At 40.5% G+C, this 18432-nt stretch overlaps 1 protein-coding gene across 1 annotated transcript; it reads right to left on the bottom strand.

Annotated features, from left to right (window-relative positions):
- Positions 1 to 4582: 4582 nt before the first annotated feature.
- Positions 4583 to 14825, bottom strand: mrpl10 (mitochondrial ribosomal protein L10). The gene is made up of 5 exons (XM_060848648.1): positions 14780 to 14825; positions 12297 to 12466; positions 9033 to 9197; positions 7773 to 7917; positions 4583 to 6428 (listed from the first exon to the last, which is right to left on the bottom strand). The coding sequence occupies exons 1-5, from the start codon at positions 14814 to 14816 to the stop codon at positions 6166 to 6168; spliced, it is 780 nt and encodes a 259-aa protein (XP_060704631.1). The 5' UTR covers positions 14817 to 14825; the 3' UTR covers positions 4583 to 6165.
- Between the last annotated feature and the right edge of the window lie 3607 nt (positions 14826 to 18432).

Below are 18432 nucleotides of genomic sequence, written 5' to 3'. Positions count from 1 at the left end.
GGCGATAGTCCAACAGGTTTATTTGGAAGTCCAATCTTTTGGAGGACTGCTCCTTTGTCAGGTAGCTAGTGGGGCAGGAGCATAAGACACAGAATTTATAGCAAAAGGTCAAAGTGTCATACAACTGATTTGAAGTTTTGAACAAATCTAGACTGCTGTTAAGAATTTAATCACTTCGAATGGGGATGCACTCCACATCATGTCAACCAATGGAGAGAGGCTTCAATGTTTCAGCATTGAGAGAATTACAATCTTTCAGCTAATGAGGACAAGGGTATAATGTTGTAAACACTGAGCAACGTTACCACAAAGTCAAAACCAGTAGGGATACAGTCCAAAAACAAAAAATTGCTGGAAAAGCTCAGCAAGTCAGGCAACATCTGTGGAGAGAAAACAGATTTACCATTTTGGGTCCAGTGACCCTTCTTCAGAAGAACTGTACCTCCACCATATTCTTAGGATGTGCATGCCAGATTCCACTTGCTGTAAAAGATTTTCCTTATGACATTAAAAGCAAGGGCTGCAGGTGCTGGATATCTGAAGCAAAAACAAGTTGCTGGAGAAACTCAGCAGGTCTGGCAGCATCAGTGGAGAGAAAGCAGTGTGAGCCTTTCAAGTCGAGTGACCCTTCTTCAAAAATGTTCTTGGGTCACTGACCCAAAACACTAACCGTTCCCTCTACACAGATGCTGCCAGGCTTGACCAGTGTCTCCAGCAGTTTCTGGTTTTTTTATTATTATTTTAATGCTGTGTGATCAACACTCCTGTTTTGTTTTTGTCTTTTTTTTCTTTTCTTTTAATTAACCCCCACACTACCGCCTAACTGCGGTAGTGCTCATTTTTCCCCAGCACCCATGGTGCATGTGCAAGTGTGAGACACAAAGTGCACAAATCTTTAATTTCCACCACCAGGAAGAAAGGAAACACCCGAGTGGCCAGTGACAAGCAGTGCCCTTCACATCAAAGGGCAATGCTGTGTGATAAGTTTCTGTTTTGTTTTTTTTTCTTTTTCTTTTTTTTTCCAAGTGGCCAGTAACAAACAGTGCCCTTCACATCAAAGGGCAATTCTCCTGTTTATATATTTTTTATCTTTTTTTTTATTAACCCCCACACTACCGCCTAACTGCGGTAGTGCTTATTTTTTTTCCCCAGCACCCATAGTGTGTATGTGTGTGTGTGTGTGTGTGTGCAGGTGTGAGACACAGTGACAGACACAAAGTGTACAAATCTTTATTCAACATCTACCACCAGGAAAAATAGGAAAACACCCGAGTGGCCAGTGACAAGCAGTGCCCTTCACATCAAAGGGCAATGCTGTGTGATAAGTTTCTGTTTTGTTCCCACACGATGTCTTTGTTTCATTTGATGATCACTTTATGTGTTCTGATTCTTGACTCTTCACCATAAGGACAGCTTCTCTGCACCTGCTTTTCTCATCATTTAAAACTCTTCTATTGAATCATGTCTCAATCTTCTCAGAGAATACTCCCAGCTTCTCTAATCTATCCAAGGAATTTTAAATCCCTCATCCTGGGGGCATCCTGATAATTAATGTTTGCATTATATATTTACGTGATTTATTAAAATGTTGCATTCATATAAACTGCCATCTTTCTATGGTAACACCCTCATTCTTGTCACACCACGGCAGCTAGCTTTAGTAAAGCCAAATGGAAAATTCTAATCTGAATTTTTTTGAAAGAAATAAAAAACAACCCAGGAAATATTCAGCCAGACCACCAGCATTTAAGAGATGTACAAAGATAGCATTTCAGATCAATAAAACATGAAGTCTTAATAGAGGTTAAACCAATTGCAATGACAGCAAAATACTACAGATGCTGGAAATTTGATATAAAAACAGAAAATGCTGGAAGCACTCAGCAGGTCTGGCAGCATCTGTGGAAACCTGGAGTTTACATTGCAGGTGGATGATCTTTCATCATAAATGGGAACCAAAGTTGAGTCTCCGTTATTTCTCCTAAGCCTTCACTCCTTAATGTGGGGCTTCACTTACAAACTTTTCCCCGAGAGTCAAAAATGCTGCTACTTTAGTAAAAAAAAAAGACATTTTAATGACCGGTTCACATTTCTGAAGCCTCTCAAAAACTGGACTTCCTGGACCAAAATATTGTGTGACATCACTGTTGATCATACAAAAAGCAAACCTAGATATTATTTCTATATTTAGAAGTCTTGTTGCCTTGTTACATGAACTATGAAACACACATTTGACTCATGTCTATACAAGCCACAAACTGATCTTACTGTGCTCAGTTTCTCCAACACTTGACGTTTTCCCACTAATCAGAAACAATTCCATCAGATTTTCTTGTCTTAGTATGATCTCCTTGTAACTTTATATCACATCCCAAAATGAAGAAATTAGTTAACTCATTCAGTTCACTGATTTGCAAATGTTATCTTTAATGTTAAGAGGTAATCCACCTTTTGGAATAATCACTCATCACTTGAGATAATGATTAATTAATTCACCAATGAATTTGGTGTGAAAGTCAACATATTACATCAACAAACATTTCCTTAAACTTCAGTTTAAATTCTACCGTAAGGTTTTTAAACGTGACTGCAAATTATCTTTACTGAGTTTTCTGTTGCACTCAAATCCTTAAGCATTAATGATAAAAGAAAGCAAATTATATCATCAGCATTAACTAGAACACAAAACCTTCATCAATTGGTTTGTTCTTCTCTACCAGTTATGAAGGAAAGCTTAAGATCTCTCTTGGGTTCCAGTCACACATGACACTTTTTGATAAGTTTTCTTCAATTTCCTCACTGAACTGTTGTTTATGATTTGATTTTTTTTAGATATAGTTTATGCTATTATCTGAGAGAATGTCTCATCCCTTGTACAGCCTTGTTTCATTAACATGTGCCCTCTTCTTGCAGATAAAGTTTATTTATAAGAAATGTCAACCATTGTCTGAAGAATTCTGAATGGTGAACATGATTGTTTCATTTCTTGCCACAGTATACATTCATGTTCTACTTGTAAGAGAAAATCAAGCAAAAACCTTATCAATGATCTTAAGCCAAATGCTCATCCTAGGTGTATTCATATAAGAAATGGGGATCTTGCATTCTGTAACTTAAGTGTTTGCTTTTAATTGCAAAAACATTTAGATTAATGTTGGAATGAAAACAAAATAAAAACACATGGAAGGACCCTCAAAACCAAGATTTAAGCTTATTACTGGGCAAAGCAGTACATTTGTTTTGCAGTCATTTTAGGTTAGATTTGATGTGGGAAAGTTAATGCAAACGCTAGACCCAAAAATTATGACCTGCCTCAACGTGTGCACAAAATTCACCAAGGTGAAATTCTGGAGTACTGTGTATAGTAAGAGTGACTTTGGAAACTCTCTTCTATAAAAGGTAATGGAATCAGAGACTTTGAATACTTTTAAGACAGATTAGGATAGATTCTTATTAAGGGGTGGAAGGTTATCAGGGAGAGCCAGGAATGCAGATTTAATCTTACAATCTGATCCAAATGACCTTATTGAATAGCAGTGCAGGTTGTACGGCCGAATGTCCTAACCCAACTGCTCCTTGGTTAATCTATCTTCTGAAAGGAGGGTTGAAAGTGAAGTGTGTCTCATGTATTCTCCAGTAATCAGTATAGGATTGTTACAGGTTCATTGCCTAAACAGATCATGGCAATTATGTAGGTTTGACGTTTTTGCTTATGGAACAGATAGTCTTAGACATGACATTAAGAGATGATCGAAGCCTATTGAAAACTCATTTCCCTTTTGCTATAGGCTGTCTATCTATCGTTAAAAAAAAGTCACTAAAGTAATTCAACTTCCTGGAAGTGGAAAATAACAATGTAAGGCCACTGTTTACAGGCTAAAAATATTTGATCATATTTCTTCATAGATTAAATAATTATATAGAGGGTTAACACAGCAAATATAAATATTTAATAAAAATAATTCAAATAGAGTCAGTCATCATTAATATATTCTTTATATTTCAACAGCACTTAAAAACCAACTGTTTTGATGAGTCAGATCATCTCCTAGTAAATCTTCAACCTTTTGATATTTCATTTGGATGGCATAAATTTCAATCTACACACAGAATTCAACTCCCAAGCTATCTTAAAATCTGAGCTATTACAGCTACCGTACACAGTCAGTCTCTTTTCCTCACTTGAATTAAAAAATACTGTGGACACTGGAAATCTGAAACAATCTGTATTCTGAAGAAACTTAGCAGGTCTGGTAGTAGGTGTGGCGAGAGAAACAGAACGTTGAATCCAATATGACTCTTCTTCAGAACAAGGAGAAAATGAGGACTGCAAATGCTGGCGGGTCCATTGAAACGTGTGGCGCTGGAAAAAGCACAGCAGGTCAGGCAGCAACTGAGGAACAGGAGAGTCAACATTTCAGGCATAAGCTCTTCATCAAGAATGTGGAGGGAGACGCGAGCTGAGAGATAAATAGGGAGGACGGTAAGGTAGGTGGGATGCCTTTCCCCCATCCCCATCCCACACTTATTTCTCAGCCCCCTTCCCCCTCCACAAATCTGATGAAAGGCTTATGCCCGAAACACTGATTCTCCTACTCCTCGGATGCTGTCTAACCTGTTCTCCTTTTCCAGCACCACTCTTTTTGATTCTTCTTCAGAACTGTCCTGAATTAACCTCATTAAATAAATGCATTTACATCCGTCCTTAAATAAAAAGAGACCAGTATTCCTAATGCAGTCTCACTAATGCCCTTTGCAACTGAAGCAAAACCTCCCTACTGTTGCATTCCCTCCCCTTGTAATTAAAAATAACATTTTAATAGCCTTGCTAATTACTTGCTGTACCTGCATTCTAACCTTTTGCAATTCTTGTATTAGGCCATCCAGATCCTTCTTCATCCCAGAGTTCTGCAGTTCCTCATTGTTTATACAATATGGTTCATTTTCATATTTCCTTCCAATTGGACAATTTTCACATATCCCACAGTTCACTCAATTTTCTGGATTTTGCCCACTCACCTTACCTAATTATATTCCATTGTAGTCTTATGTCCTCCTCACAACTCAGTTTTATTTACTTAATATTATCTCATCAACAAATTTAGCAACAAAACCTTCAGTTCCGTCATCTAAGTTATTGATATTAATTGTGAAAACTTGAGATTCCAGCACTGATCCCTGTGGTAAACCATTCATTACATCTTGCCGACTAAAAAATTACTCATTTACGTCGAATCTCTATTTTCCATTAACCAGATATTCTTCCGTCCACGTCACTATGTTATCCTCTACATCATGAGCTTTCATTTTCTGTCAACAGAGGCCAACCTCCCACCTATAGAGTCCATCTACCAGTCCCGCTGTCAAGGAAAGGCCGCCAGCATTCTCAAAGATCCATCCCACCCTGGCAATGTTTTTCTACAACCTCTATCATCAGGGAGAAGTCTGAACACATGCACTAACTGGTTTCGAAACAGTTTCACCCTACTGTTGTTAGAATACAGAATGGACACACAAACCCTTAACAGTCGCCTGTACCTGTGTTTTCGTTTTTGCTGCTGTTTACCTATTATTTACTTATCGATGCTAGTTAACTCTGACCTGCCTGTGTTGCTCACAAGACAAAGCTTTTCGCAGTGCCTTGGTACACATGACAATAAATTCAATTCAAATTCAAACTCAGAGCTAACATAGTTTTGTAAAACAAATAATGTTTTACCAATTTGTTTGGAGTTCTTTGATGAATAAACGTGCTGTGGATAAGAGGAATCTGTGGATTTACTACTCAGAAAGTATTTGGCAAGGTGCCACATCAAAGGTAAAAGCAATACACTTTGGGATATTTAAGGCTGATTCTTGATCAGTTAAGGATGAAGGATATGGGGAAAAGGTGCTGGAAAGTGGACGTGAGGAATGTCGAATCAGCCATGATCCTGTTGAACGGTGGTGCAGGCTGGAGGGGCTGGACAGCCTACTCTTGTTCCTATAGTTTATGATCTGATTAAATGATGTGATTTAGAAAACCTGTTACCTTCCAAAAATTAAGCAGTCCTTTACAGCTCTACGCATGAGCAGACATGTGGTTTTATTTCGTCCAGAATCCAGGTAATTCTTGAAGCAGAGAGGTATTTTGTCACTCAAAAAAAAATCCCAAATTCTGAAGTTCTAAGATGCTGGACTCCCTTGTATTTCCTTCTGCTCTAGACTCTCAGGCCCTTTTAGTCCAGTGGCAGCTTCACTCTGCTGCTTCAAGTACTGCTCCAACAAAGCGGCAAGGTGCACAGGGCCAGACTGTAGAAGCTGGCAGGTCTGAGACGTCATAAGCGTCAGGCCGCTGACAATCTCCCCACGGACGACCTGCATTCCTGGGAGTCTGGAATAGTTCACCACTCCCTGTCTGCTGAAGAGTACGTCTTCAATACAAGCACCTGCACAGGACGAGACAGCACAATCAACAGGGACATATTTTAGCATCTTCTACATTCTGACACTGCTGGAGATGTCAGTGATCAATGTCTGTCATTAATCTATTACAGACATAGAAATAACAAAAAAGAATAGAATGCATTCACATAGTAAATATGAAGTAAGGAAAATATATATGATATAAGGAGAATATATATACGATACAGTAAAATTTCCCAGGAACATTGTCAGACAAAAAGCAATGCATTAATTCAGTGCTAAAATTGTGAACTTCAGAGCAATTAAGGTTCATGGAGAAATAAAACAGGAAAGTATAGTTGAGACTGAGCAAGCTCAAGGTTCTGTACAGTCAACACCTGCTCATAATTCTTAAGTTTTTAAGTAAAACTTAATACCAAGCCATATCAGGAGAAATTAAAACAGATGACCAAAGGTTCGGTCAAGTGTTAAGAGTTTAGTTGCCAGATTAATTGAGAAAGAAAAGGAGGAAAGGGTGTTGGGGGTGGGGGAGTAAGGTTCTGAAAGGGTATTCCGAAGCTTTGAAGCAAGACAACCTTGTACAGAGATCCTGAAGGATTATGGGATGTGGGGACATTACTTCCAGGGCAAAACCAGAGAAAGTTTTGAAGACAAACAGGAAAATTTTAAAACCACAAAAACCAGTGGACCAGGAATCAAGGACACTCCGTAAGGGTGATTGGTGAATGTAATTTGGTGAGAAAATCCCACATTGTAGACCACTTTAAGAACCACAGGTCCTCCATGCTCTATCCCACAACATTTTTAAAAAATATGAAACCTATGTGATTTACATCGACACGAATCAATACAAATCACTTCCACCTTCACTCTAAGGACTCTGTTTCACAGATTGACCATTTGCTTAACAAAACAGTTTGTTTTTAAAACAAACTACGCCCAATAAAGAGAAAGAGCAGCAAGCCAGTTATAAAATCAGAATAGGTGTTTAAATGTATTTTACACATTTCCTTTTACTACATGGAAGTGTGACCAGAAGGTATAGGCGTGGCAATCAGCCTCTGTCAATGCTCAAACAAAGCAAGAGCTGAAATCCTCTGCAATTAAACAGGTTTTAGTGAAAATCTGTGTTTCATGTAACAACGTAAGCATGAAATGTATGCTCTATCTTTTTGCATAAAATAAGTTCTTCAGTCTCAAGGTGAAAAGCGATTGCTGGACTAAAGCTAATGGTTCTGTGAAAGAGAGCACATAACCTAATGAAACGTGTGCAATTAAGATTAGGATAGAGGAAGCAACTGGAGACTGCAAATAACTATGGTTTCAATTTAACACGAGTCCTGCCATTGCTGGAGAGTAAGCCTTACCCAGTAAACTGATCTGAGTTGTATTGCGTACAGTCTGCAGAAGCTCTTTTGCTTTAGGCTCCTTACTCACGATAATGATATTGTGACCAATAAACAGAGGCAGCAGGTTCCTGTACTTGGTATTTCCTAGATACGAACGCAGAATCTGAGACAGAGAAACAATCAATGCTGTTACAAGGGGTGAAAGTGAAATATGACTCCGCTGAGACTTGCATTTATATAATGTTTACAGTTTTTAAATACCAGATACCGACCTGACAGAAACAGGCAATGTTTACACAGCTATATGATGCACGGCCAGCTTTCCTGATGTCAGTGTCGAGCTTAGCTCAGTGGTACAACACAAGGTTGTGGTTTAAGCTCCTCTCCAGAGACCATTTCATAGCTTGGTCACAATTCTCCTTTCCCAATACCATTGGAGATCGACTGGAACTTTTTAAAACCTTTGTCATTTTTATTTATAAACAGGACGTGGGCACCTTCTATAACTGGCCCTTGAAATAACTAAGTGACTTGTTAAGCCATTTAAGAAAGCAGTGAAGAGTCAATCACAATGGTGTAGGTATGGAGTCACATACAGACCTTGTGAAATAGCTCAGCTTTTAAAAAACCATGTCACTGATTTAATTAATTGTCAATTTTATTTAGTTGGCATAACTTAAATTGCTGCCATGATGAGATTTGAACCAAGGTCTTCAAATCATTTGCCTAGATCTCTGGATTACTAACCCTGTACCATAACCACTACACTAACATAGCTCGTATCTTTAAATGGGAACTATTTTTCTTTGTGGAGTTGCCCATCTCTGCTCAAGAGTGTAATGAGTAGGGAGAGAAAAGGAGGAGAAATATCTAATGGCCAGAATGGTGGCTCAGTGGTTAGCATTGCTGCCTCACAGCACCAGGGTCCCAGGTTCAATTCCAGCCTCGGATTACAGTCTGTGTGAAGTTTGCACATTCTCCCTGTGTCTGTGTGGGTTTCCTCCCACAGTCCAAAGATGTGCAGGCCAGATGAATTGGCCATGCTAAATTGTCCATAGTGTTAAGTGCATCAGTCGGAGGGAAATGGGTCTGGGTGGGTTACTGTTTGGAGGGTTGCTGTGGACTGGTTAGGCTGAAGGGCCTGTTTCCACACTGAAGGGGATCTAATCTAATCTAACAGCTAAAGGGAGAACCAGCTATAGAGCAAACACTGCTTATTTGGCAACAGTAATTCTGGAAATAATATTAGTAACAGAATGACATATAGGATGCATAAACCTGGTTAGGGAAGAATTTCATGCGAATATCATGCTTCAGTAATCTATGGCGAAGAAGTTTCAGGTCCTCTGATTTGATGGAGTTGTTCTGGAAAACTGTAATCATTTTATTCTCATTGAATGTTACTTCCACCTCGCGCCGGAGGAGTTTTTCAAAACCGAATGGCTGAAGGAGAGATAGACACACAAAAGTTATCTATGGCATTACAGCTACAAATAGAAAATGATGAAACATTGTTCAAAGCACAGGAAAGGAAGATGCCTTTGTTAACAGCCCAGCTCTGAGTACTTTTGTGTTCAGCTGAAATCAAATAAGCTGATCATCCTGTTCTCTCGAAATTGCTGCAGTCCAGTTTCTCAGGTATTTTCCAGGCAACTGCACCTTGAGCAGAATCACAGCCAAATCCAGACATTTTCTGCATTGAAATTAGCAGTGGTGTCTCTCCCACCAGGATTATTAGACAAGGTTCACTAATGAAAACCCTGATTAATGTTTCCTTTCTCTAACCCAAAGACACTGTATTCCTACCATCTGTCCCAAAATTTATTTTAGGACCCTCCTGGTTCCTATTTCTGAATTCCAAGCTGGATAGAAGATTTATTAACTGCACCCACAAATTAGGATTAAATGTTTTGCCGTGGAAGGGACAACAAACAACAGTTTTTGCAACTGGAGATCACTGAAATATTTCTGTGGCTCACAAGGATCCTCTTGTGGTGAAAATAATGTACTGCAACAGCATTCACACTATCCCACAATATCTTTCTCTTTCCAGTGTTAAAGGGATACATTCCCAAAAAGATCTCTTTCGGAGGAAGTTTTTTTTTCCAGATCTCATTAGAAAGAAAATTCAGATTTCTTTAAGATCAAAGTATAACAAGACTTTTGTCATCCTTGTTTACAAACCCCTCTATAACCCTCTTCCACTCTGCTGTATGTTTTAACTCCCTCAGCCACACAAACCTCCAGGTTATCTACACTGTGCTAATTCTGGCCTCTTGATCATTTCTGATTTTAACTGCTTCACCATTGGGAATAGTGCCTTCAGCTGTCAGGTATATAAAATGTCTTCTTGAGCTCTTCTGTTTCTTTATTCTTCTTCACAAACTCAATACTGAAATCCTTTTTTTAACCAAAATTTGGTCTATCCGAACCAACCAACCCAATCACCCCGTGGCTCAACACTTTAACTCCCCCTCCCACTCCACCGAGGACATGCAGGTCCTTGGACTCCTCCACCGGCAGAACATAACAACACGACGGCTGGAGGAGGAGCGCCTCATCTTCTGCCTGGGAACCCTCCAACCACAAGGTATGAATTCAGATTTCTCCAGCTTCCTCATTTCCCCTCCCCCCACCTTGTCTCAGTCGGTTCCCTCAACTCAGCACCGCCCTCCTCACCTGCAATCCTCTTCCTGACCTCTCCGCCCCCACCCCACTCCGGCCTATCACCCTCACCTTGACCTCCTTCCACCCATCCCACCTCCATCGCCCCTCCCCCTAGTCCCTCCTCCCTACCTTTTATCTCAGCCTGCTTGGCTCTCTCTCTCTTATTCCTGATGAAGGGCTTATGCTCGAAACGTCGAATTCTCTATTCCTGAGATGCTGCCTAACCTGCTGTGCTTTGACCAGCAACACATTTGCAGCTGTGATCTCCAGCATCTGCAGACCTCATTTTTTACTATGTAACATGGTGTCAAGCTTTGTTTGCAAATTACTGTCTGTAGGAAATTTCAATTCTGTATGCTTCACAGTAATCTTGTTATTAGTGATCTGAATCAGAAATGTGTGTGTAAATTGTGTAACACAAATGGAATTTATTGGACCAATGGCACCTCCTTAAACCTTATTTTCTCAAAAGATTATGTATGAAAGCTCCAAAAATGGGCAACATTCCTGCTTTCTCTATCTTAATTCTGTTCTGCTACAGAGGAACATTGCAAGTAATTGTGCCCCAGCACCTGTGAGCAATAGTACAGGAGATCTATCAAAAAAGTAAAATGTGAGTATTGTTAAACAAAAACACATTTCGGTTAAACTTTTCATCTTATACTCATCAGGACAATTCATGATAAATGTCAAAGGATAAACAGCATTTATACTGTAGGGATGGAGAGTGCTGATTGGTCAGCAAGTCGACTGACTGGTAGACATTGCCAGGGAAAATGCCTGAGTTAATGATGACTTAGTTACCTAACAAGCTTTGTTTAAATTTCAAACCAGAAAACTGCTGTCATATATTTTGTTGAGTTGAAACAAGGACAATGTATATATAAATTCTTTCTGATTGTGAATAACAAGTCACGTGTATTGATTATGGAGTTCATAGAACATGCAAATGTGGCACAGTAATACACAGTCATGTTCTTTGCAAATGTAAAAAGTTCACAAACTTCAACTGTTTCAACTCAACAAGTGAGAGCCATTCTATGATTTATTTCTCTATCTATTTGGGTATTAACTTGCCTCATGAAAAATTTAAACAAAGCTCAGTTTAAACTACCTGTCATCAATAACTCGTGCATTATTCACGACAACACTTCTATGAATCAAAAGCCAAGCAGCACTCTCTTCTCAAACTGTCTGAATTTATTTTGGGAATTTCTTATGAACTGTCCTAATGAATGCAAGACAAAAAACTTCAACAGATTGTATCTTTTTTTCAATAATGCTTTAGTACCGTACTACCAAATAACTATTTAAATAGCAGCACAGGTAGACGATACTTTATTCGAACATCCAAAAACCGAAAAGCTCCGAAATCCAAAGGTTTGAAGTTCACGATTCCTTAACAAGATTGTTTGGTGTACAAACAGTTAACCCAAGTCGAGACCCAGTCTATACAAGTCACTCAGATGCGACATGGTAAGGGGGTGAGGGGGCGGGGGCGGGGGAAGCACCAACTGGCCTGATCTTACTTAAAGTCTGTTCCACCAATAAGATTTTTTAAAACTTTCACCATTAAATGTCACTTATTCTGAAAACTGAATAAAATTCTGAATTCCAAAAGACAGGTGGTCCCGAGCATTTCTGATCAAGGATCGTCTGTCTGCAATATGCATTCAGCATGCCCAATTTGCTTTTTATCTAAAATCATGTAGAACTGTGCAAATTTGCACAGGTTTTGGTAAATTCCTGCATCAAACTCCATGCCAAATAAATAAATCTTCATTTCATATAAAAGAATTTCCTGACTTTTTCTCCTTTACACAATGGGGTGAAAAAATGTCAATGTAATCCCAAAGCAACATTCATTGTCTTCACCTCTTGCACCTCCTTCTTAGGAGCTTTGATGCATCTTTCTGGGATGGCAGGTTTTGGAGGGATATATTCTGTGACAGCCAGCAGCTTCTGACGTAGAAAATGCATGGGCTTGCGGTGCCGAGTGACAGCCTTGGATCCATGACGTACAATCTGATGGGGTGGAAACCACCCTTCAAAAACACAAATCACAAATATTTGGGTTTAATGAACACCTCAGCCTTTTAAGAAGTGAAGCATTTTCTATTCAAACAATCTTCTTTTACGATCTCCTATGTGAATGCTTATTGAGAAGTTTACCTGAAAGTCATCCAATCATGCAAATTGATAATGAGAAAGTTCTTAAGAGGATAGTGAAGGTAGAAGTATTTTCCTGGGTATTCTTTGCACGTTATTTCAGAGCAGCATTTTCACAGGATGTAACCTTGGCTACAGAAGACTAAGAAAAATATAACATCCAGAAATGTAATTAAACTGCTGCTGAGATATCATATACTTGTATTGGACAAAGTCTTTTCTTAAAATCCTTTCATGGGATGAAGATATCAATGACAAAGAGAAAATTTGTTGCCTATCCCTAATTACCTCTTAAGGTGAGTGGCCATTTCAGACAATAAATCATGTAGCAAGGATGGCAGATTTCTTCCTGAGGACATGAGTGAACCAGATGGGTTTTTGTGATAATCAATGTATATTTCTTGGCACATCACAGAATTAGAATTAAATTCCCTACAGTGCGAAACCAGGCCTTTCGGCTCAACAAGTCCACACCAACCCTCCAAAGAGTATCCCATCCAGATCTATTACCCAACCCTATTACTCTACATTTCCCCTGCATTACACATCCCTGAACACTATGCGCAATTTGGCAAGGCCAATCCATCTAACCTGTACATCTCTGGACTGTGGGAGGAAACCGGAGCACCCAGAGGAAACCCACGCAGACACAGGGAGAATGTGCAAACTCCACACAGTCACCTGAGACTTGAATCAAACCTGGGTCCCTGGCGCTGTGAAGCAGCAGTGCTAATTATTGAGCCATCATGCTCCCCCAGTTATAGGCCAGTTTTAAAATCCAGATTTTATCAGTTTAAATTCCATCAAGACAAATGGTGACATTTGAATTTGGAATCGGGATTTAAACATCTTGAATTAAAAAGAAGCTAGTCGAATGATAACCACGGCTGATTATCAAAAACATCTATTTAGATCACTAACAGCTTTTAGGGAAGGAAATCTGCTGTACATTCAGACCCAAAGTAGTACATAACTGCTCTTTGGGGACTTAGGGATGGGCAATAATTGCTGTCCTAGCCAGGAACACTCACATCCCATGAATGAACTAAATCATATGGAGTGTATCAAAGTGGCCAAAGGCCAATATCTGCGATGCTGGAGAGCTGAAGCTGAGGTGAATCATGCACGCAGTTGTTGCTGGCTAAAGGTGTCTTTGTACACTTCAGCCTTGTCTTTAGGGGAGCTGATGGCCTAATGGCATTATCACAAAACTATTAATGCAAAGAGCCAGATAATGGCAAATGGTGGCATGCGAATTCAATAAAAAAATCTGGGATTAAGAGTCTAATGATAGCCATGAAATTGTTGCAGATTTTCAGAAAAGGCCCAAAAGTTCACAAATGACCTTTAGGGAAGAAAACTCTGCTGTCCTTACCTGGTCTGCCCCACATGATTAACTTTTGCAGTTAGGCACAGACAACAAATACTGGTCTGGCCAGTTATGTCCACATCCCATGAATGAATGAAGAAAAAACCCACCTCAGCCTTAGTTGGATCACACATGGAATACTGCAGATCTGGCCCTGCACTTAAATTAGTACGACAACACTTGGACTCAGTCATGAACACCATATTTACCCAAATTTTACAAGGTACAAGAGAAATAAAATTGCAATTCTTTTACCCCCAGGGTGGAAATGTCAAATACTAGGGCACAGAGGTTCAAAGTGAGAGGGGGACATGCTTAAAGGAGGTACGCAAGGCAGGTTTTCTGCACAGAGGGTGGTAGGTGCTCAGAATACACTGCCTGGGAGGTGATAGAAGCAGTTACAATAGTAATATTTAAGAGGCATTTAGATAGATACAGGCAGGGAACAGAGGGATTATAGACCTTGTGCGGTCAGGTGGGATTAGTTTAGAAAGTCATCTTGGTCAGGGAAGACATGGTGGGCCGAAGGGCCTATTTCTGTGATGTATGTTCTATGTTCTGCCATCGATTTAAGGTGAGATTTGAATCCACGTTCCCTCCGCGCTGGTCTGGACCCTTTCAATTCTAGCTGAGCCACAACACCGTGGGGAGACGCGATAGGCGCTACAGCAATGCAAGTCCATCTTGCAGACGCAGCAATGATAAAACACAGCCGGGATGTTGATCTGACTGGGAGGAACAGTGAATATAATCGGTCTGCACGCTGCTTCTTTACAACTGAGACATCCTGCACGGCTTCATTAGCTCCTCCGCCTCTCACCTCCACAGCTCAGCGACCGTCCCCACAGCGCCGCCATCTTCGCCAGCACACCGCAGCAAAACGGCCCCCGATTGGCCCCAGCCGCCACCAATCAGAGGGGCAACAGAGTCAACCAATCAAAGAACCCGTCATCCCTCCAACCAGCGGTGGGGAGCGACCAATCAGATGGCCAGGCGCGTGAACCAATCAGGAGCGTTCAGCAGCGACCTCACCTGGATCGGAGGATGACAGTGCAGCCTAACAACTGCCCATTGCCCAGATCAATCCTACAGCTTCTCCAATTACTCTCCTGGGTCTTACTCCCTGAGGACACAAGATTACAGGGTTACCATAGAGTCCAACTTGTCCATGCAGACCAGATATCCGAATATAATCTAGTCCCATGTGCCAGCACCTGGCTCATATCCCTCCAAACCCTTCCTATTCATATACCCATCCAGATGCCTCTTAAATGTTGCAATTGCTAGTGCTTCCAAATAGACCTGTTGGACTATAAGGTGGTGTTGTGTGATTTTTAACAGGGTTACCAAAGAAAGTGTGTTTAATTTTTGTGGAACATAGAAACAGGAGTGGGTGATTCAGCCCCTCGATCTTAGGGATTTAAACTCAATTTTTGGAGTTGGGTTCAGTTGCATGGAAAATTATGGAAAAAAGTTAAATAGGAGGGTGGGCTCAGCTGAGGATATTAAAGTTTCCAGACCGAGTCACAGGAATCACTGTGGTGTCTTGTGTGCTTTTATCTACTTTATGCCACCCTGTGTATGATCATGTAGTGTATGCATCTTGGTCCTTGAGGAACGCGGTCATGTTTTTACTGTATCAGTTGTATATGGTAGAAATGGCAAATAAAGCTACTCTTAGTGAGTTTTGAGAAAAGTTGTAGCTCAGGTTGAGGTTTGGGTTGAGGTTTCCAGAAATGAACCTTCCAGCTCAGCGAGCAAACCTACATCCAACGCTACTCTTGACTCTTGAAGACAGAGAGCATGGAAAGGGTAAGGAATCTAATAAGGCACTGCAGAATAAGGGGACAACTATGAGTAGGTGGAAGAAAGTAGGACTGCAGATGCTGGAAAGGGTTGAAATGTGTGGCACAGGAAAAGCACAGCAGGTCAGGCAACATCCAAGGAGCAGGAGAGTCAATGTTTTGGGCATAAGCCCTTCATCAGCAGGTGGACAGGCAGCGCAGAATGAAGGGTGTTTGACTGTATGCAGTACATGGAAATGAGCTTGTAGTGCACTTTGAAATTGGGTACGATGTCGTGGGCATCTCAGAAATGTGACTGCAAGGAGATCATGGCTGGGACTTTATATATACAAGGAAAGGCATCCTATTGGAAGGACAGGCAGAGTGGGGTAGGTTGCCTTGTTAGCAAAAAATGCCAGAGGATGTGGCGGAGGCTGGTACAATTGCAACAGTTAAGAGGCATTTAGATGGGTATATGAATAGGAAGGGTTTGGAGGGATATGGGCTGGGTGCTGGCAGGTGGCACTAAATTGGGTTGGGATATCTAGTTGGAGAGGACAGGTAGGACCAAAGGGTCTGTTTCCATGCTGTACATCTCTATGACTCTAAATGAAATTAAATCAATAGCGAGAAGTGATATAGAATTGGAAGGTGTAGAATCTGTGTAGAGTTGTGGAACCGCAAAGGGAAAGAAAACCTCTAATGGGAATTATTACCTCCCAGCAGTTTCCAGAATGTGGGACAAAAAAAAGATCTGGAGATAGAAAGGCATGTAAGAAAGGAACGATTACAGTAATCATGGGGGATTTCAATATGCAGGTGGATTGGGAAAATCAGTTTGACAGCAGATCTCAAGAAAATGAATGTCTATATTTTATTTTTGAGTAGAGTGTGATAGACACCACTGGGGAATAGGCAATTATGGATTTGGTGATGTTTAATGAGACAAACCTGCTTGATGAAGAAACCCTTAGGAGGCAGTGACCATAACATCACTCATCCTAGAGTTTGAGATGGAGCTGCTGAAATTAGATGTAACATTATTACAATTGAGTAAAGGTAACTACAAATACATGAGGCAGGAGCTGGTGAGAGGTGATTAGAAGGGGAGCCTTGCTGGGAAAATGGTGGAGCAGCAATGGCAGGAGTTTCTGAGGTAATTCAGGAGGCACAGCAGAAATTCATCCAAGATAAAGAAACATGTTAAGGAGAGGATGAGGTAACCATGGCTGATAAGGGAAGTCAGGGCCAGCATAAAAGCAAAAGAAAAAGACTACAATGTGATGAAGATTAGTGGGAAGCCAGAGGATTGGGAAACCTTTAAAAAACAGCACAGAACAATTAAAAACAAAAGAAACCAGGGATGGAAAGATTAAAGGCAAGGGTAAGCTAGCTAATAATATAAAACAAAGATTGCAAGGGATTTTTTCAGATATATAAAGGTAAGAGAGAGGCAAGTGTGGACATTAAATGGCTGAAAAATAAGACTGCAGAAGTAGTAATGGGCAACAAAGAAATGGCAGAGGAATTAAATGTACTTTTTATCAGTTTTCACAGTGGAAGACATCAGCAGCTGACCATAACTTCAAGAGAGTCAGGCGGCAGAGGTAAGTATAATGGTCATCACTAAGGAGAAGGTGCTGGGGAAGCTGAAAAGTCTGAAGGTGGATAATGGACCAGATGGACTACACCCAGAGATCGAAAGGCAATAGCTGAGAAGGTTAGCATTGGTGGTGATCTTTCAGGAATCATGCATCAGAGTGGGTTCCAGAGCATTGGAAAATGGCTAATGTAACTCCTCTGCTTAAGAAGGGAGGGAGATAGAAGACAGGAAACTATAGGCCAATTAGCCTGACCTCAGACATTGGTAAGATTTTAGAGGCCACTGTTAAGGATGACTTATTGCAGAATACTTCAAAGTGCATGGTAAAATAGTGCTGAGTCAGCATGTCTGACAAATCTGTTAGAATTCTTCGAGGAGATCATGGCTGATCTGTCCCCTAACTCCATATATCTTTCTTTGACCCATATCATACAATCTATATTGTAGACTCGTGCAGACAATTTTCAAAGAGCATCTCATCCAGACACAGCCCCTCACCCTATCCCAATACTCCCACATTTTCTGTGGTTAACCCACTTAGCCTGCACATTCCTGGACACTATAGGCAATTTAGCATGGCCAATCCACCTAACCAGCACATCTTTGGACTGCAAGAGGAAACTGGAGCACCCAAAGAAAACCTGCACAGACACAGGGAGAATGTGCAAACTCCACACAGACAGTGGAATCAAACCCATGTCCCTGGCACTATGAGGCAGCAGTGCTAACCACTGAGTCACCTTAATACACCTGCTTAATAAAAATTTATCTATTTTGGATTGAAAATTAACAATTGGTTTAAGATCCGCTGCTATCTGGGGAACAGAGTTCCAAACATCTATGACCCTTTGTGTGTAGAAATGCTTTCTGACATCTCTCCTGAAAAGTCTGGCTCTAATCCTCAGACTCTGCCCCTTAGTTTTCAAATCCTCAACCTATTGGAAATAGTTTATCTACCCTGTCTTTTTCCTTTAACACTTTGAAGATTTCAATCAGATCACCATCTTTTTTGTTGTCAAATAAAACTAGAGATGTGGAAAATAAAGCTAACTGGCATTGGGATAAAAATGCTAGATATCGCTCAGA

This window comes from Hemiscyllium ocellatum, chromosome 32 (genome assembly GCF_020745735.1).
Source record: "Hemiscyllium ocellatum isolate sHemOce1 chromosome 32, sHemOce1.pat.X.cur, whole genome shotgun sequence".
NCBI lineage: Eukaryota > Metazoa > Chordata > Chondrichthyes > Orectolobiformes > Hemiscylliidae > Hemiscyllium > Hemiscyllium ocellatum.
The sequence above is the reverse complement of the archived record's forward strand: the minus strand, read 5'-3'. Positions and strand labels throughout refer to the sequence as shown.

What these genes read in the sequence shown, in the direction of transcription:
- mrpl10 (XM_060848648.1), bottom strand. Translation starts at nt 14,816, where the DNA reads ATGGCGGCGCTGTGGGGACGGTCGCTGAGCTGTGGAG. An exon ending in CTAAGAAGGAGGTGCAAGAG is followed by an intron (nt 9,198 to 12,296) that starts GTGAAGACAATG and finishes TCTCTCCTTCAG; the next exon opens with CCATTCGGTTTTGAAAAACT. An exon ending in AACTCAGATCAGTTTACTGG is followed by an intron (nt 6,429 to 7,772) that starts GTAAGGCTTACT and finishes CGTCCTGTGCAG; the next exon opens with GTGCTTGTATTGAAGACGTA.